Raw genomic sequence first — 19,105 nt, forward strand, 5'->3', positions numbered from 1 at the left:
TAGGAAAGGTACGGGGGGGGGGGGGGGGGAAGGCAGCAGGTATGTGAGCAAGAAGGTAGGTCGGGATTGGGACGGGACGTCCATGGCTGAGTGGTGATGGTCTTGATGTAAGGAGAAGTAAGATTCGTGGCCAAGAAGCGACGTTTTTGTACCCCCAAGCTTTAGGGCTCTGGTCTTGGCAAGGATGGGATCCGGTCTGAGCCAGAAATCCCAATATGAAATGTCCCAAAGACAGATCAAAGCTGAAGCGACTTGCCCAACCTAGAACCTGCGTCGTGGCCAAGGCCAGATACACTCAGGATAGAGAGGATTGGAAGACAATTATGCTTCTTAAGCTCACATCAAGCACAAGCTTGTGGTAGTGGGAGTGGAAGACCGACCGGAGACTTCTTTTGGTCAACCCGGTGGGATGTTCAAGACAACCGGTCTGGCATTGAGTTTGTTGGTCGTTTTGACGAATCTGTCGACCGGTAGGCACGCATCGTGCGGGAGGACCACCAACTTTCTATGGGCTTTTTACCAAGAAGTAGGGTAAACTCTCGAGATGTATTGGGCAATGAATGTGGAATCATAACATCCACCACCCCCGATCCCAAAAAGGAACCGGTCTGGCAAGGCTGAAATGCTGTGTAACCAACCTGTACAATAGCCGGCTCAAACGTTCATTCCTCCTCTCACCACTGCCAGCGTGACCAAATTTTTTTTGAACCTTGTACAAACATCCCTTGGAGGCACCGAGGTCCGCCTTCCCCGCCGCATTTCTGTTAGGAACGATAACAGACACTGCCTGGTGAGATATTCCCTGGTATTATTGTCCTCCTTTCTGTCATTACCCTGCCCTTGTCCGCGCTTCCCGCTGCGGCGTCCTGACGGATAATCACTGCAATACGATCACTCCCCCTGAAAGGCTCAGCCAAGCACCAAGCTGGGCTGGCCGGTCGGTAACCTATTCCTGAAGCGATAATGTTGGCCACCCAATCCTTGAATCTGGTGAGTGAAACAGTCCTGGGGTACTGGGCTGGAATTGTTGAGCCATGGCCCTAGGACAGATATCCAAGTCTGAACAACCCCGTGTTTCTCTGTTACGCAGACGTTTCGCTACCTAGTCGGTGTACATAGACCTGGCGTACAGAGGCTCGAGACAGCCGATGATTTAAGGGTTGCTTGTCTCTATCAGTTTGTCCCTGGCATATTATTGCCGACCTCAACACAGCGAAGCTTCTCAAACACTCCATGGTTTTGTTGACACTTTTCGAACAATTTTAGGCTTCGAAGCGGTTGTGTCCTTTTTCCGACGATATGACGCAGACCAAACGACAACGTCCGACCGTTTCTCCTGGGTCACGACCACCCGAGAACAGAACAGTGGGGGACCAAGCACTAAGCATCTGCCAGGATAGTTGGAGCCATCCCCGGAATGCTATGTACCCATCAACTCTGATCCAGCAGCCCACAAGCTCTGTAACAACCACACGTGTGGTAGAGCTGGATGCAAACGAGGAGCCGGGGGAATATCAAATCTCCATCAATCCTTCATCTTTCACGGGAAGTACTGGATATGGCTTCTCTTCTGAAACGGACAGCACAGGGGTCGGGCACGAGGAAGCCACCGACAATCATGACACTAGCTCTGATTCCGACGTTACCTCATGGGTTCACCCAACTATTGATCTCGACGATACAGCTGACCCGAACTTTGTTGGGAACCTCAGTAGCTGGACATTTTCACAGACACTCGGCCCCGTTGAGCTCCCTACGTTGGCGTCCTCTGCTGCGGACGTCGCGACTGGTCATCTTCAAGAAACTCATCTCTCTGAAGATTGGGATGGGCAGCACGATGAAGCAAGCTATCTTGCTTTCTCGTCATCACTGGTTTCGTCAACGGTAAGGGATCCTGACGCTCCTGATCCCCCAACCATCACCACACTGACTATTGGTGTCAATCTCGACCAGCACTGGGAGGTTGTTCAGGGGGACGGTGCCAGGCCGCCTGACATGCAACACTCCTCAAGGCCCGCCTCAGCCAATGCTCAGCCTACGTCAAGCGTCCCAGAAGCGTCACCCGGTACCTCACGCCAGATCCCTAGCCCCAAGGAAGAGGGAGACAGCATACAATTCGTGGTCTACGATCCCTCCACCAAGATGGAGTCTAGTCCCCGACGCCGGGGTCCGTTCCAGGATCCAGCACGACAAGAAGAGACAAGCAGAACGCGGCAGCTCAAGGCCTGCGTGCGGTGTCAGAACCAAAGGATCAGGGTAATATCATTACTGAAGCCGGTAACATCAATTTCTAGTATCTAACAGGCTTTTGGCGTCGTTGCAGTGCCGTCCTGATCCAGAAAACCCGTCCGGCACTTGCTTGACATGCCGAGATGTGTCCAAGCCAACACTACATTCTCTCCGTTGCCTGCGGTACCGGCTCACGGAATGTACATTGTACCGGACGGGCAAAGCGCCGGGACTGGAGTTCACATACCGCTGGCGGGAGATGAGGCTCAAAGACATTACGGATTGGGAATCTCCCGATATCCGGACTATTGAGGTAATGTCTGACGTTTGCGACGAACCGTTGAAACTCCTCGTACGCAAGTTCAAACCCATCCCTCAGGACTCGATTACCAAATCTTGGTGGGACAAGACCGCTGGCATCAGGAGGTACAAGAAGACAACACCATACGCAATTGTCAACATGAAAAAAACAGTGGATGACATGCTGAGCTACATCGCCAAATATGCTCTCAAATCGGTTGTGTATGTCTTGAGAAGGAGCGACCAGCTCGTCAAGGAGACGTATGCGTTTGCAGCGCGGTACCGACCTGATGTAAGATTCCTTCAGTTTCGCAGATGTTATCACCCTCGTCTTGCATACAAGGCTCACCTATTTGAACAGGCTAAAGAGGAGAGAGATCTCCTGGAGAATTTTTTCCTGTTCTGGTTCGCCATCCGCCGCACTGCCACAACCGAGCACATCTCCGGGCCGGACAAGCTTGACATGGAGCCCGGCACGGAGGAGGAGTCATACCCGCTGCCCGGCACAGTTCCGTTGCCTCCTGTGATGATCCAACAGCTTGACATGATCTTGACTCTGGGAGTTTTGCAACCCCTGAAGAAGCGCGTGCTGGAGGATCTTCAGAAGCTCGCACAAACCGCCAACCCAAAGAACTGGATGACGATTTACCTTGTCACCTTCATGCTGCTCCACAGCTGCGCTCTAATCACAGATGAGAACTATAAGAATGCAAGGAAGCATGGCCTGGTTGTAAGTCCTCACTCCTGCTGCAATGTGTATGCATGATGACAATGTTCCTCATAATTATCGCCCCAAAGAGGAGATACGCAATGCCCAACTTCATCTCGGAACACCACCACAGCGCCAACGTGATTCTTAGCCACTACCACTATCGCACCGAGTCATGCAATCCGTTTAAGCAGGATTGGCGACAGCGCCACAGGACGCCGTTCGCACACCTGTCACCCCAAGACATTCAGTTCCTAGAGCGGACCAAAGATCTTCTCAAAGAGAAGCAACGAGGTATGTTGAGCCATCATGGTGAGCTGACGGACGCATCTATCTCTCTGACTGGGCTTTCTCGAAATAGAGGACAGGATCAGACGAAACAGGGAGTTCAACCTCTACGAGGACGAACTCTACTTCGCTGGCCAAATGTATGAAGAGAAATGGTCCCCCAGGGACACAGAGATTGAGTACACGGACGAGAAGGTTAAGATATATGTTGGGCAGCCGGATGGGTCGAAAGGTCAGTGATCGGGGCCCATGGCAGCGGCAAAAACATCGAAGTCGCCTTTTGAGTCCGGGGGTGTGTTGATGTTCTACAAGTAGGCAGGTCCCTCTTGGTGTATTCCTGACACAAGACGGCTGCCTATACGGTCAAGCAAACGCCAGGGCTGGTGACTACGAGGTGACCAGATCTCCGAGCGGCTTTGCCTTCTTTTTTTTTTTTTTTCCCTTTCACATCTTGGAGTTAGCTGAATAGACTTGATTTTTTTGATTCTTCTGATTTAGTCAGATCTATGATGCTCCTGGCAACTTGAGACATATCTCTTTGTCTACGCCAGGTTCCCTGTCTCTTGTACCTGTAATTCGTTGATTATAAAAAAAAATCATCTGTGCCGGAGTTGCAATTAGGTGGCAGCTATGATGAGGTTTCCCGGTAGCTAGGTATCTTCATATGTGACAATAACAGAGAGAGAAGCCTGTGGTCTCTTTCAGCTAATAGTCCCTAGACACTGAAGTTACTATATTAGTCAAAATATTGGTATCTTTGCCGCAGCCGTGCTTGGGAACACCGCTTGACAAATGGTGGCCTGCCACTATGCTGAAGGCATACACGATCATCGCATCTGCAAGCTTGGTGATGAATATTAGTTCTATCCATCCTTCTCCGACCATCGTGTCAACCACTTCGTGGGGCTGTCTCCCCCTTGGCCTCATTGCTGATGCAGCTGAGAGGGGTCGAAACGCTCCGCCACCTGAAATACGTACCTGACAACCCGAGGAAGGCAGCCCTGTGTGCTGGGCTGAGATACTACCCTTCCTGGAACCGGTGTAGGGAGAGTCCATTGCCAAATCCCGAACCGGTCCAACTAGTAGCGTGCATGGCCATATCCTGAGCAGCCTCGACCGGTCTCGGAATAGATGTTGAGATAACAACCTATTCTGCTGTTGGCCAATTGGGGACCACCACACTCAAAAGCTATGCGCGATTAGGGGTGGTTTTGGGAGCGTCGCTATCCTGAAGCTGGCTTGCGTGCCGGCAAGATGGAACGCGACAGCTTGGTTGCCTTGGATCTTTCTGTTTACCAGGTGTTCTGCATCATCGTGAACCGGGCATGGCATCAATGAACCAAATCCGGGTACAGCGCCTTGAGAATCTGGAGGCTGCAGGGCTGATGCGCCTCACCATCAAACAAGGCGTTCTCGAGCTATTCTCAACAAGCGGATGAGGGCGGTAGATGGTGTGCACCACTGACTCTCATCCAGACTATGGATGTTCATCATCTCCTGTCTTTGGGGCATGATGATGTTTTGATGCCCAACGAGGAAAAGTCCCGAAGTCATCAACCAGGCGTCCCATAGACGCCATGCTGTATATCGGATCGAGCGCTGATCAGGGAGGCGCCAGGCGTTTTCAACCAGGAGATTGACAGGGTTCGGATGTGGGTGTGGGAATGCGTCCAAGGTCCGTCATCATCAATAAGTACATGAGGTAGTCCCCCACAGGGCACAACTTAATCACACATCCTTGAAAAGTGACCGCTTCCATCAGAAGTGTTCATCTTGCCTGGTTTCTCCTAACCGGTATCTTCGACCCAGAGACAGCGTAACTACTTTTCCTCGCACTCTCACGTTCAGCCATCGAGCCTCCGGCATTCCTTTTCTTCTGATACTTCTTGTTCGACATATTAGCCATAATAAACAATCATACACACCGTTAAGGTGACGCAGAACCTTCCGCACTCCGCATCTCCCCGTTACAGATGCCGCAATCAAGCCGTCGGCATCAGCTCGCACCATATCTCGAGGTCCCAGATTGAACCGCCTTGCCGATAATTGTCCCACAAGAATGATGGAGCACGACAGAGATGTTGTTTTCCCTGGCCTGGGAGTGGAGCAGAGTAAGCTGGCTCAGCTGGATACCGACGACGCCTTGCTTCGAGAGCTCCAAGAATTGCTTGCCGAAACTCAACAACCCCTTGAAGGCCAGCCGCTGGATGGCTTTCTGGACGTGATCTTGATGCGAGGTAATGGATGCCCACCTATGTGTGCTAGATACGTACCCATCTTCAAGTGAACTTGGTCCTTGCTGACACTAGAGCAGTGGATATCCCAGTCGTTCAATCCGATCCTGAGCAGACCCTTGCGGAAGACATAAATGAGAACGAGGCTCTGTCACTTGAGGTGTGCGTCAGTGAGAAAAGCTGGCCAGATCAAGCAAATGCCGAGACAACGGCCGTTGAGTGTGGAGCCTTTGGTCAGTCTTTTTGATCGGGTTCGCACAACATCCGTCGGGGCTGCTTGGTCATCGCATCCTGGGACTCAGGCCCAGCCGTCACTCGTTCACCACAGCTGGTTATACACTTGCTACTGAACGATACCTCAGATGGCAAATGGTCAGCTAGGTATTGGAGGAACAACACCCCTTACGTTTTGCTGCTTACTAGCGTACAGGTAGTGGCAAACTTCTTGCCACCTTCCTGGTGCTACAGTACTCGGTGGGAAATTGAGGTTGGTGTTGGGGGGGCGCGCGGCTTTAGGTAGCCTTAGGAGTTTTGGTAGGAATTAGAACAAGCCCTCTCCCATATTAAACATGGAGACCTTCCACCTTTAAACAAGCCTTCTCCCCAAGACAAGTCTTCTGCACTTTCTAGGAAGTACTTAGTTAATAGTGGGTAAAAATAGCTGACTCCCGCATGCCAGCCTCGGTTTTACTTTCTTGGATTGATACGTGGAAAAGATAAGAGAAGCCTTGTTATTTTACGATAGGACTTCGTTGCAATTGAAAGGCAATAATACATATCACGCGGGGTCGAATACAAGCACTTCAAGTACCTGAGTTGATTATCACACAAATATATATATGGGCAACTACTGAGTAGAAGAAGCTGTTATTAAGGAGGGAGTCGGAGGTTGACGTGAGGAAGTATCGCGGTTCTAGCAAGTAGGGTTGAGGTGAGTGGAAGGCTTATTTGAAGATGAAGGGTTGTCTCTAGGAGAAGGCATATCTCCGATATGAGACTGGCTTGGAGGAGACCTCTTCTTGCCTTCCAGTAACAATTGCAGGGCTTGCCCTAGCTAGGATTTTCGTACTATCGCATGTCAAGTAGGTACTTGTTTTCTTTTCTCGTGGACGCGAAAGTTCCCATCACCTGCTATACCACGACATATTTCAGCACAAGGTTATGATGATGATGAGGTAAACTCGGATTCTCCTCGGCAAGTGAAAAGCCTACCTTTGGCTCTTAAGTTTGTTGAGTCGCGATGGTCTTCCCCTCTCTGTACGCCGCACCGACCAGGTAGTTAGTACTCATAGGTCAGATCTTGAAGGTTGGTTCTTTGGCTTGAAGGATGTACCCCTGGCCAGATGTCACGCGGGCCAAATGAATTGTCATGCCTCGACCGTTGGATCCGCTGTTTGATGGCCTGCTGTTCTCATTTCAGCCCCTGTCGCCTGCCACCCACAATGCATTGTTCCGCTGGCCTTCAGAAAGCCATCACCACACAATCCATCCAACCAGCCAACCCACTCTCAACAACAACAACAAAGCGACACATCCCCGGCAAAGTTATAAAGACTCGTCAACGTCACATGAGTGCTTGGTCTTGCCGTGGCTCCGCAACATTCCGACCGTTCGGCTATCATGACGGCGCCAAGCCTTGTTGGCCGGGGTAGACGTCAAAGCACGGCAACGTTCTGGAACCTGCGGCGCCTACCGCAATCCAGCAGGCCCAGCGGAACGTTACGGCAGGTCCGACTGGCTGTGCAACCTCGTCATAGCCGCTGTGGGTCTGGTTTTTCTCGTGTCAGAACCAGGAGAATCCCTGTGTCCGAGCCACGACAAGTGAACAGGCATGGGAAAAGCATGGAATTGGCACTGTTCGGCTACATTCGACGCAATTTCCTAGATCTGACTTGTTCATCCATCGTCATTCACGTTCCGAGATCTCTTCAAGGCTATCTGTAAACCTCAGACTCACTCAACCCACATACCACACCACCGTATATGCGCTGCACCTAAGTATACCTAGATACCTAGAGGCCTCACCCCTGACCTGCCCGCCATGAATCGCCCATCGAGAACAGAGGACGACCTCGAACACCCGACCTGGAATCAGAGCCCACCTTTCTTGGCTGCTGATCTCACAACCCGGCAAGATCTGAATGGCATTGCCAACGCACGCGAGCATCGTCATGGATGCGCCGACGTCAGCAACAGCGCCGGCTGGCTAATAGATGGCAAACATCCTGGCGGTGTACTAGTTCTGGGAGAATGCGATAAGGAGTCACTCGTCCAACCCCCTTTGGCAATGAGCGGGAGGTTGTACCGTAAGCAGCCCATGGGCTCTCTCGACGCTATTCGTATGGCTCATGGCGCTGACCAAAACAATCTCCAGGCCCGTTCATTGCACCCACGACAGTGCCTGGTGGTGAAGGCCAGGCCTGTCCCCCTCTTCGCTCAATCCGGCCCCCCGCAGGTTGGATTGGCTGGATCGCGTCGGTCGTGGCCGCGTCGGCGCTGATCAACGCAGTCGGGAACTATGTCCCGCTGCTCTTCTCTCCGACGGCCGCCAAGTCGGCTGTCATGAGTGTCGTGAAAGGTTTGGATCCCCTCCCCCGTCCGCGCACCAGCCCGTTCCCCAGGATCAGGACTAACAGCCTGCAGCCGACACCACCCTCCGCCGGCTGGCCAAGCGCGGCGACGCCTGTGCGAGCAGCACCATCGCCGCGGAGGAGTACAATATGCCGCTGCACGTGGGCGCGTTGGTCATAATTCTGGCCGTGTCCAGTCTGGCGTGCGCCGTGCCCGTGCTCGCCGCCAAGTTCCCCTTCGTGCGCATTCCGGAGCCCTTCTTCTTCGGCGTGCGCCACTTCGGCACCGGGGTCCTGCTCGCCACAGCGTTTGTCCACTTGCTGCCCACCGCCTTCATCTCCCTCGGCGACCCTTGTCTCTCCAACTTCTGGACCACCGACTACCCTGCCATGCCCGGCGCTATTGCGCTTGTTGGGATCTTTGTTGTATCGGTCATTGAGATGGTTTTCAGCCCTGCTCGGCACTCCATCCCGCGAGAGTCGCTGGCCGGAGGAGGAGCGAGTCACGGCCATGCTGTGCGGCCGTCCATATCGGGTGGTCATTGCAGCCACGCGGCGATCGTCGCGGCCGTGTCTCGCCGCCCGTCTGGGGGGCGTCGCTCGAGCGTCATCGCGCCGGCTCCGGTGCGCAGCGCTGGCTGCAACGGGGAAGACTCTTCCGCCGAGGCTGAGAAGCAAGTTGGGGAATCCAAGGGGGTTTCTCGGGAGGCGGACGAGGCGTTGGGAGGAGTTCGGCTCACGCCAGAGCAGCTTCACAAGAAGAGCATTTTGCAGTGCATGTTGCTCGAAGTGGGCATCCTCTTCCACAGCGTCTTCATCGGCATGGCGCTCAGCGTGTCAGTCGGGTCGGATTTTGTCGTGCTTTTGATCGCGATTGCTTTTCACCGTGAGTTCAACCCCGCATGGTCCCCCTCCTCCTATTTATTCGATCGATATGCAGGATGCCCAGGTTGGCTTGGTTATTAACGCAACCCCGCAGAAACATTCGAAGGCCTCGCCCTAGGCGCGCGCATCGCCTCCATCTCATGGCCAGAAAATAGTCGGCAGCCTTGGCTCATGGTCCTGGCCTACGGATGCACGTAAGCAGCCCTCCCCTCCTCTTCTTTGCATCCGTCTACGTCTAGCAGCAACTGACAAACATGTAAGAACCCCAATCGGCCAGGCCATCGGCCTCGCAACCCACACCCTCTACAGCCCTAACTCGGAATTTGGCCTCATTCTGGTCGGCACCATGAACGCTGTGTCATCTGGTCTGCTGGCCTTCGCTGCGCTTATCGAGCTGCTGTCCGAGGACTTTTTGAGTGATCACAGCTGGACTGTCTTGCGTGGCCGCAAACGCGTCGTTGCTTGCCTGCTCGTGTTCTTGGGTGCTGTTTGCATGAGTCTTGTGGGAGCATGGGCTTGATTGGTTACGTTGCCAATAGATGCGTTGGCTTTGGCTGGGTTGGTTGTTGGGGTGAGCCGCAGCACGTTGGAATATACTGTTGCAGGTTTAGGAGTGGGGGTTTCATCAGCATGACACCTCAAACGTTTGGTGTTCACCGGCACGGAGAATCATTATGGCTCATGGTTCCTGGAGTGTTTGGTGGTTTTGGATGAAGAGTGGGCAAACAAATGGCGTTCCCAGGCATCGAATTTGAACAGTCGAACTTCACGCAACCTAGTACACAAAATTACCTTCCTAATATCCATTCCTTCTCCCGGGACACCTTGGATTTTGGTTGACGTTGAATGTTGATAGAAGAGTCCTTGTCAAGCTTTGTCAAGAGCAACGAGGTTGCGATGTGTGCTTGTGACGTCATCCAGCTCAACCTGTGTGGAGTTGATAAGGGTTTGCTCTGCTGCCCAATCCCAACGCCTCCCCACTACGGCTCGCGACAACACGGGCAAATCTTCCGTAGTATAGTGGTTAGTATGTGAGCTTGTCACCTGTTGGCATCGCTCGAGACCCGGGTTCAATTCCCGGCGGGAGAGACCTTTTTTGACTTCGTTTTTCTTTTTCACAGTTTTCTTTTCGTTTCACACTTTCAAGACTGGCTTTGTCATGAGTGATAACTTCACTTGATGTTTCAGGAAAAACGAAAGCACTTCCATATTCCACATTCCATAGTCAGAAAACTGAAATAACCCAAGCATGCTCTGCTCCCCATAACCGCCGTCCTCCTTCATGGGCAAGATCCTCTTCCTTTTATGTGAGCGGCAAGATCGACAAACCGCACGGCAACACGGCATTATTCGGGCTCTTGTCGTTGGCAAACCGCATCGAAATCTCCTGAAGCTCCGAATCGTCCTCGACTTCCACCGGCGTCCTCGCCTCGCCCGGATGTCTGCTCCCTGCCTTGCCATTCCGGATCCGATCCGCCTTTTCGATCGCCTTAACCAACAACTCTGCTACGTTCCTGCGCAGAGTGCACGTTGTGAAGATGTTGCTCTCCTCCACTTCCTCCAGCACCGCGTGCCGCTCCTGGTCCCGGACCGAGTCCCGCCGCAGGTCCTCGAGGTGCCGCGACAGCGTCTCAGGACCCAGCGAATACGACGCAGGCAAAACGCCGTGCGGCCACTGCGTATCCGCTAGCCGGTGGAAGTAGAGCAGCACCGCCGCCAGCGCCTGGGCCAGCAGCACGGCGCGGTCGTGCGGAGTGAGCGCGAGCACGAGGCTGTCCGTGTCGGTGCCGCTGCGGAGGAGCGCGTCCGAGACGATAGCCCGGCGGGAGTCGTCAAAGGTGGCGAACAGAATGCGCGCCAACAGGCTGTCGGCCGCGGGAGGGGCGGGGTCAGGGTCCAGGATGGAGGTTGGGTCGCGCAGGTTGAAGAGTTGCACCGTCTTGGCGAAGAAGTCGGGGAGGATGTCGCACATGTCGACGCCGGCGACCTTGCGCGCATGACCCGTGTCTACTTCGAAGTACTCGGATGCTGTCTCGGCGCAGTCTGCGAATGGTCAGTCAGTTAACTCTTCAGAGCGGGCTTGACGAAGCAAAAGGTAATGGGGGAATAGGTCGCACTCACATCTTGTCGATATCGGTGCCGAGATGCGCTGGGCAGCAGCAAAGGCAAGCTTCACGCTCTTGTCCCGCAGGCGCGCGAGGGCTGTTTCGGCCAGCAGCTCGAAGCTCCTGGCATCCTCGTCGACATCTGGACTCGACACGCACACGCGGGGGATGGCGCTGTTGCCGTTGCGCAACACCTCGTCCCACCGCTTGCCAATCTCCTGCTCGAAGCGCTTCGTCGCCAGGTCCCGCAGGATGTACGACACGGCCACCTTGGATAGGCCCCGCTCCTCAGCGTCCTTGGACCACTCGTGCTTGACTCGCACCACGAAATCGTCATACTTGGTAAAAACGAGGGTCACGGGCACCCCAGGGGCGACGGCGTGTAGACTGTCTTCCGAGTTGCTAAAAAAGCGCCGCTCGAGATCGCCGACGAGCCGGTCCTCCTCGCTGGCGACGCAGTACCAGATGGCGTGGATGCGGTCCTGCAAGGGCGTGGACGGAGAGGCGCGCGCGGCAAGGAAGTCGTGCACGCGTTGGTAGTTGGCCTCGTTGTCGCCTCCGGTGCCGGGCCCGAAGTTCAAGGACGCGTGGATGGCTACACGAGAGTTTTGGTTCTGCAGGGTGAACTCCTGAGTGATGTCATGGTTCGGGCTGAAGGCCTCGTCCACGTAGATCTGATTGCACAGTTAGTTCGCATGGGATCATTCAGGGCAATTCTATGTGATAATACGAACCTTCTCGAGGTCGACACCAAATACCTTGGTGAACAGTTCCTGCTTGGTCGACTCGGGGCTGCCAAGCACCAGGACACGAAACCTGGGGCATGCGGCCAGGAACTCTGATGGGGGTGCAAGTGTGCTCATGACTTGTCGTCGATCTGGTGTCTTTCAAGGGTCTAGCCTTGTTTCAATGCTCGTTTCCAGAAGCCGGGATGGTGTTGTAAGTGGGTTGGATGCGTATAGAGGATTGTGCACGATGAGGTGACTTCACTTGGCCATGCCAAGTGTCGTGTTGTCCCTGAAGCGAGTCTTTAAGTATGCCTCACTTCACCTTCACGCATGCGAAATCCCGGAGACCTGGAACTTGCTCGTCGAGTCTCGCCGCAGCCCGCAGAGCTACCTCGCCAGCTGCTGCACACTGATGCCCAGTGGCATGATGACGCCACCGTGCGGGTGAGGTCGGCTCATCCCTGGACCATCGCCCCTCTCCGATGCTGCCAGCGCCTCGCTATTGGGCGTGCAACGCCTGGGCTTTTGCTGGCAGAGACGCAGCGGTGCCACCCCATCAGAGCCAAGCCTCCATCCCGCGGCCTGCTTCCCCGCCAAATGGAGGGTCAGATCAGGAACGAGAAAACTTGACATCAGGAACTTGAAGGGTGGAGGGATAATTCGATGCTCAAAACAGAACAGAATGACCAGAAATGGATTTTCGTTCTACAACGAGCATCTTGTCTGGAATAGGTACGTAAGTATCAGATGCTTCAGTGACATGGACTCGAAGGCCATTACTCCATTCAGTATGCCTGGATGTGTATGTCCACAGTTACAGAGCCCGGGAACATACCTCTCTAGCTGAGTGTCCCACAACGTTGTGGAGGAAGTGTAGGACCAACGAAGACGGAAGGCATACCATTTTACAAGCAGCTACCCAATATGCATCGGGTGCATCACCAAAGGCAGGTACCTGATTTGTGATACACACAATCTAGTCATTCTCATCCTTCACTTCATAAAGCCAAGCACGTGAGGATTGCGGCAAACAAAGCTTATTCCTGGCCGGGTCTGGGATCGGTGGTGGAACATGATGCAAAGTTGGTAGAGCATATAGACCTCCCCACAGTCACGTTTGACCTAAGTTGGGCCTAAGGCTGATGGAGAAGGAGGTTGTTTGAAACACCATGTCTGATGCAACTTGGATAACGGTTGCGTGAAATATGAGGACCCTGGATACCACGTTCCGCCTGGGTGTGTATGTCCATTGATGGACCATCAAGTTACCAGCACCTTGAAGCTAGTGCACTCTCTGTAGGCTCGGGTCTTATTCAATGTCTCGGGCTCTTCCTAGCACGCAGGTCTCAAGGACCTCTCTTGAAGGGACAATGATTTCATGGCGCGGCCTGTGGCTTCAATTCCAACTGACCTGGCTGGAAGGCGTCGTCGTGCCCTGGAGGGCTGAATGCATCTCTTTCGGACGCGCCCCTGACTACACCTAGATCCCCTACACCCAACTGCCTGACCCAAATTTACTTCCAGCTTTTAACCACGAGGAAGCACGCAGGCTAGATTCTTCAACAATCCGGTTCCCCTGTGTCCTGGACCCTGCCAGGCATGTGTAAGGGCTAAGAGCTGTGCCTAGCCAAGACCGTCTTCAGCACTTTCACATCGGGACCCGGAGGAGTCGATATTGAAACCCCCGCCGTTAAACTCTGAAAACGGGCCGAGAATCGGTTTCGCGATGGAGCCCATGCGGGATCAGGCCCAATCGACAACGGCAGCCGGAGCCGGGGGCGGGGCGGAAACGGCGTCAGGGGTCACTCGGTCTTGGGTCCGGGATCTGCGGCGATTGGTCAGCCGTTGAAGGAACTTCCCCAAAGAGTAATTTCATGCTTCAGCTCGGAGGCCTATGGAAGGAGGCCAGCTCAGTGATGCTTGGGTTGCAATGGCCTATGAGGGCACAGAGATGGCCATCCTGAATGGAAAGGATTTCATGGGAATTAGGACAGGGCATCTGAGGAGGGAGAACACCAAGCTGGGCTCTGAAAGGAGAGGACGTCCCCTACCTATATCAAAGTGCTCTTTCTCCATGCCCCCCCCTCCCCCCCTCCTGACTTGACATCCAACAAGAAAACCCGATGCCCTTCCATCACCAGCTCGGTGATCGTCGCTCCTTTTGACCTCATATCAGGCTGGGTGAAGTCCTTCGATCCCTTACCTAGTTGTATTCCTAAATGTATCACCGACCCTAGTCACTCTTTACCCTACAACCTAATACACCAACCGCCCCTACACCCGGTTCCCTGACGGGACCGAGCCAACAAACAACACCATGAGAGCCCTCCAGGTCCTGGGGCTCCTGGCCAGCACTGCCTGGGTGCTCGTCAGCGGCCAGAACAACACCAACCAGTGCACAACCACCTACAAGGCCGACGCCATGCCCGGCGGCACGTTCCAGCCCTATGAGTACCTGAACCCCGTTGTCGGCAAGCTGACGACCCGCTTCTTCGTCACCATCGTCAACCTGACCCCTCACCGCTTCAAGCTGGATGGCGTCGATGCGAAGAAAATGGAGGGTTTCGACTTTGGCGACGTGCCTCCCGGCAGAGCGCGGCAGAACCCCGTCAACTTCCGGGACTTTCTCTGGCCGCTCGACGACGACGGTCAGGCCCGTTACACCGTCGAAGGGGCCGGAAAGACCTTCGTCGTGCACGCGTCTAGCCGGCGCCGTGACGATCCGCGCCGCGTGACGTTCGACCTGGGCGGGCTTGGGCTGGGATCGCGCGAGTATGTGTTCCCCGGTGGCCGGACGTCGGTGACGCTCGTCATCACAGGCAGCCGGGCGTACGGCTTCCGGGCGTCGCTGAGCCACGGGCCGGGGAACTGGATGCGGCAGATCTACGACGTGATTAAGGACAGGCCCATCCGGCACCTCGTCATGCCAGGCACCCACGACGCGGGCATGAGCACCATCTCCAACAAGCTGATCAGCATTGGCAGCAGCCAAAACACCCAGAACCAGGCGCTCAACATCTACGACCAGCTGCGGGCCGGGTCGCGGTGGTTCGACCTGCGGATCGGCACGGTGCACCCCGTCAACGAGAGGGACCCGAACAAGCACGAGGGGTTCTGGGTGATGCACATCAACAACGAGATGGCCGATATCGCGGTCGGCAACACGGGCGAGTCGCTAGACCAGGTCATTGACGAGATCAATCGCTTCACGCGCGAGAATCCGGGCGAGATCATCTTCTTCGCGATCCGCTACCTGGTCGGCCGCTACCGCATCCCCGACCGCGGGCCCATCATGTGGACGGAGTCCGTCGTCAACCAGTTCTTCTCCAAGCTCCGCGGCATCACCAACCGCTGCCCGAACCTCGACACCTCCACTGGCTTCCAAAACCACAAGGCCTCGTACTACATGGACCGCAACGGCGGCAACGGCTGCGTCGTCCTGCTCCTCAACGGCCGTCTGCCCGACAACGTGCCCAAGGAGTCCCCCCAGGACGGCATCTACTCCTTCTCCCGCATCGGCGTGCGCGACCACTGGTCTAACAAGATGCACGCGGCCGACATGGCGCCCCATCAAGTGCGCGTCTGGCGCGAGGTGACGCGGGGCGGCAAGGACGACTTCGGCCAACTGCTCATCTCGCAGTGGCTCGTCACCCCGGACCCGGTGGCCGCGACGGCATACACGCTCGAGAACTTCGCCATCGAGCCGACCAACCCTTCGCTGTACTGGTACGGCGTCAACGGCATGGATCCGAAGCACTGGCCCAACGTCATCCTGGTGGATTACATTGGCGTGGTTAAAGAAGACCAATGGGGCTGGGACCAGCTGAGCGCCGAGCTGTACACGCTCGCGTTGGGGTTGAACCTGTACATGGTCAGCGAGAACTGCGATATCCAGAAGGGCGCGCCGCCCCTGATTGCGAAACGCGGGTCTACTGAGCTGCCGTTGTTGACCGCAGCCCAGAGCAACAGCACTGCGGACAAGACAAAGCAGGGGACGGTGTCGAGAGGCTTGAACCGGCCCCGTTATCCTCCGCAACTCAGTCGGCGATACCAACCCCGTCGGTAAGCTCCATCGCCCTCACGGGATTTCTTCAACCTGGGAGTGTATTATATGATGTGTGGCTGAAAATGGCGACGGTTAATGGGCGGCGATGATACTAGTTGGAGTTGATACCCCTCTTGTGTGTCAGCCAGCCTGGTGTTTGCCCCCTGCTTCTTGTTGTATGATTGATTCAGGATAACTTTGTTTCTTAATAACTACCCACCCTGTTGAATGACCAACCAGGCTATTGTCTAGATATAACACAACTTTACTCTGAGGTATTTGGCGAGTCATTGTCAAGCCAACGTGATTACCTCCCTTAAGTTCAACACTCACAACGGAGACAGGCTTGTGAGAAAAGGGCAAGTGCCTACATGTGCGGTCACAGCAGCCGTACGCGGTGGGGACCAGCATCTGGGTCATCATCGGTTACTGTTCCTCTCTCGTGAACTGTATTTCGGAAGTTCAGCCACAAAAACGCTGTTGGACCGGGCCGGCGGTTGCCGGAACAAATCACATGCACCATCATGAACAAAACTGGAACTGAAAGTTGATCTTGAGTCCAAACGAAAACCAGCGTCCTTGTCTACCCTGCGCCCAGTTGTCTAGTAAATAAATGCGTATATGCAACAATCCTCCCACCAGCTTTCAGGCACCGCCGGTGAGCTTGAAGAATGCCAACAAATCCCACACCTGACGTGCAAAACAATTACCAAACATGTAGGCCGACTATGCATCAGTTACTCCCGCCAACCCATTCCCATCAAGCCATCCCAGCCATGACTTAGAAAAGAGCAAACAGGCCAGCGACCAGAGTCAGGCCGAGGACGGCAGCAGCCGAGGCGGCCTTTGCGGTGGCGCTGTTCTCATCAGCATCCTGGCTTCCGGAAGCGTTGGAAGAGCCAGAGCTGGAGCCGGAAGCGTTAGAGGAGGCGGATTCGGAGGAGCCCGAGCCCGAGCCGCCAGTGGCAGAAGGAAGGAGCGAGGTCATTGTAGCGGTCGTCTTGAAGGTGGTCGGGCAGGTCAGGTCGAAGAGGGGCTTGGTGGAGAGGTTGCTGGTAATGGCGAACTTCATCTCGTTGTCCGGGTTCGAGTCACGCAGGTTGTACCAGAAAGTGGGAACCTTGCCGAAGAGCTTGCGGCAGCCAACCTCGTCCCAGTAGTACTTGGCATTCTCGACGCTGGGAACGGCCAGATCCCAGTCAGGGCCACTCGAAGGCCAGCCCGTCTCAGTGACCCAGATGGGCTTGCCACCGGCGACGCCCTCAACAGCGGCATAGGCGCGATCGAACAGCTGGCCAGAGTTCTCGATGTTGTTGCCCTTGCCGTTCTCATAGTAGGGATACTCGTCGACGCCGATCCAGTCGACGGCGTCGATGACAATCTTGTTGGTGCCGTTGGTCCAGGCATCCCACGTGTCGACGTGGCCGATAGGGACGTTGGCAAGGGGAGTGCCGGCAAAGGCCTTCTTGTAGTCGTTGATGAACTTGACGATCACTTGGGGCCCAGCACCGATGCCAGCCTTGTTCTTGTGGCCAGTCTCCGAGTCGCGGTAGAGATCCTCGCTGCCGACGGACATACCAATGACCAGGTCGGTGAACTTGGAGCCGTACTTGGAAATGGCCTTCTTCAAGGCCTTGATATCGCGGTCGATGCTGTCGGTGCCCGAGGTCCAGATACCAAGCAGCAGCTTGGTGTTGGTCTCAATGGCAGCCTCGAAGGCCTCGATGGGGTCATCCTCGGAATAGGCCTGGATGTTGGTGTACAAACGCACAGCGTTGAACTTGCCGGGGGCGTTCTCGAGGTTCTGGGCGGTGGTGAACTCGGCCAGGAAATCTTTCTTGAACTTGGCGGAATGGTCGGGGAGGGTGGCACCAGAGTTGAAGCCAAGATAGTTCTCGGCAGAAACGGTCGACGCAAGAGCGCCAGCAAGGACGGCAGCGGTGGGACGCATCTTGGCGAGCGAGTGTCGAATGAGTGATGGTCGGGGTCGATGGGACAAGCGATCAAGTGGTGAAAGAGGCAAGCAAGAGGAGCGAGTGTCGAGAAGAGCCTAAAGTATCGTGTAGATAGTGGTAAGGACTGACGGCGTCACGAGGACGGTGGGAGAGTAGTGTAAGGATAGAATGAAGAGAAAGGAAGCTGTGCTTTCAAGTCGGTCGACCGAACTCTGAAGCAAGCAGGTTTGTGTTGTTGAAAAAGGAACGAGAGACAGAAGACGCGGAATGGCTGCGGAAAATGAAGGGACAGGGGCGCGACTGCAGAAAGCAAGCCTCCCTGCAGGAACAGCTGGGGAGTTCCGCGCCTTCCTGGCCTGCGGCTGCAGGAACAGGTTCCAGGCACAGCCCCCTGGATCCTGGATATCGCCCCACTCGACGTGCACCGATCGACCGGGCTCGCCACCCGACGGCAGCCAGCGGCAGACGGCAACAACGCTGCTGCAGCCAGAAATCGATTCAAGTGCATCCATTTTGAACTTGTGTTCATGTAACCTCGGGTCAGTGTCAGTACCAGATGTTGGCCTTTGAGGATGGTTGTACGTGGCCACAAAAATCGTCGCAGGGACAAAGAACCCAGAAACTTTCATTGTAAAAGGACACAGCAGCATCCCAAATTGACAGTCTCGTATCGAGCCCGTTCCCACTGTTGCAATGCCGAAAGCCGCCTCGAAATTTCCAAGGTTCATTCCCCTGAGGATCAAAACAGAACTTTTGGTGAACGCATGCCGGGTTCGCTCCACCGTTTCCACTGTTTGACCCACGATTTGCCCCTGAGTGGTTGTTCTGGAGCGGCCGGGTGCGCTCCGTCAAACAGCCATCTCGTCTTTTTTCTCAGGGGCTGCGCCGTTTCAACCCGGACCCCATGAGGCCTGGACTCGCCACAACTGTCAGGCCAACAGAAGCAGGTGCAACGGCCCGTCAACGGAACACCCTGAATGTCCATGTCAACACAAGCGAAAAACATCTCCAATTGAAGTCAACATCGAGAGTCTGAGGCCCTTTGACCATTTGTTAA

At 55.0% G+C, this 19,105-nt stretch overlaps 6 protein-coding genes and 1 non-coding gene across 7 annotated transcripts; 5 read left to right on the plus strand and 2 right to left on the minus strand.

The window, feature by feature from the left end:
• Positions 1-963: 963 nt before the first annotated feature.
• Positions 964-3,766, plus strand: VTJ04DRAFT_135 (uncharacterized protein; the record flags this gene model as incomplete). Its single annotated transcript, XM_069359027.1, has 7 exons — positions 964-990; positions 1,267-1,884; positions 1,954-2,256; positions 2,324-2,821; positions 2,891-3,259; positions 3,328-3,532; positions 3,600-3,766. The coding sequence occupies 7 exons, from the start codon at positions 964-966 to the stop codon at positions 3,764-3,766; spliced, it is 2,187 nt and encodes a 728-aa protein (XP_069222745.1).
• Positions 3,767-7,801: 4,035 nt separating this feature from the next.
• VTJ04DRAFT_136 (uncharacterized protein) lies at positions 7,802-9,735 on the plus strand (the record flags this gene model as incomplete). Its single annotated transcript, XM_069359038.1, has 5 exons — positions 7,802-8,066; positions 8,135-8,338; positions 8,404-9,216; positions 9,310-9,409; positions 9,477-9,735. The coding sequence occupies 5 exons, from the start codon at positions 7,802-7,804 to the stop codon at positions 9,733-9,735; spliced, it is 1,641 nt and encodes a 546-aa protein (XP_069222746.1).
• A 486-nt stretch (positions 9,736-10,221) lies between these two features.
• On the plus strand, positions 10,222-10,304 carry VTJ04DRAFT_t4. Its single transcript has one exon. It is a non-coding gene; the product is annotated as a tRNA-Asp (tRNA).
• Positions 10,305-10,518: 214 nt separating this feature from the next.
• Positions 10,519-12,183, minus strand: VTJ04DRAFT_137 (uncharacterized protein; the record flags this gene model as incomplete). Its single annotated transcript, XM_069359049.1, has 3 exons — positions 10,519-11,258; positions 11,337-11,994; positions 12,055-12,183. 3 exons carry the CDS (start codon positions 12,181-12,183, stop codon positions 10,519-10,521), a joined length of 1,527 nt encoding a protein of 508 aa, XP_069222747.1.
• Positions 12,184-12,378: 195 nt separating this feature from the next.
• Positions 12,379-12,678, plus strand: VTJ04DRAFT_138 (uncharacterized protein; the record flags this gene model as incomplete). The annotated part of the gene is made up of 1 exon (XM_069359060.1): positions 12,379-12,678. One exon carries the CDS (start codon positions 12,379-12,381, stop codon positions 12,676-12,678), a length of 300 nt encoding a protein of 99 aa, XP_069222748.1.
• Positions 12,679-14,365: 1,687 nt separating this feature from the next.
• VTJ04DRAFT_139 (uncharacterized protein) lies at positions 14,366-16,114 on the plus strand (the record flags this gene model as incomplete). Its single annotated transcript, XM_069359071.1, has 1 exon — positions 14,366-16,114. The coding sequence occupies one exon, from the start codon at positions 14,366-14,368 to the stop codon at positions 16,112-16,114; it is 1,749 nt and encodes a 582-aa protein (XP_069222749.1).
• A 760-nt stretch (positions 16,115-16,874) lies between these two features.
• VTJ04DRAFT_140 (uncharacterized protein) lies at positions 16,875-18,044 on the minus strand (the record flags this gene model as incomplete). The annotated part of the gene is made up of 1 exon (XM_069359083.1): positions 16,875-18,044. One exon carries the CDS (start codon positions 18,042-18,044, stop codon positions 16,875-16,877), a length of 1,170 nt encoding a protein of 389 aa, XP_069222750.1.
• Between the last annotated feature and the right edge of the window lie 1,061 nt (positions 18,045-19,105).

This window comes from Mycothermus thermophilus (genome assembly GCF_041956435.1).
Source record: "Mycothermus thermophilus strain CBS 625.91 unplaced genomic scaffold VTJ04scaffold_1, whole genome shotgun sequence".
In the NCBI taxonomy this organism is placed as follows: domain Eukaryota; kingdom Fungi; phylum Ascomycota; class Sordariomycetes; order Sordariales; family Chaetomiaceae; genus Mycothermus; species Mycothermus thermophilus.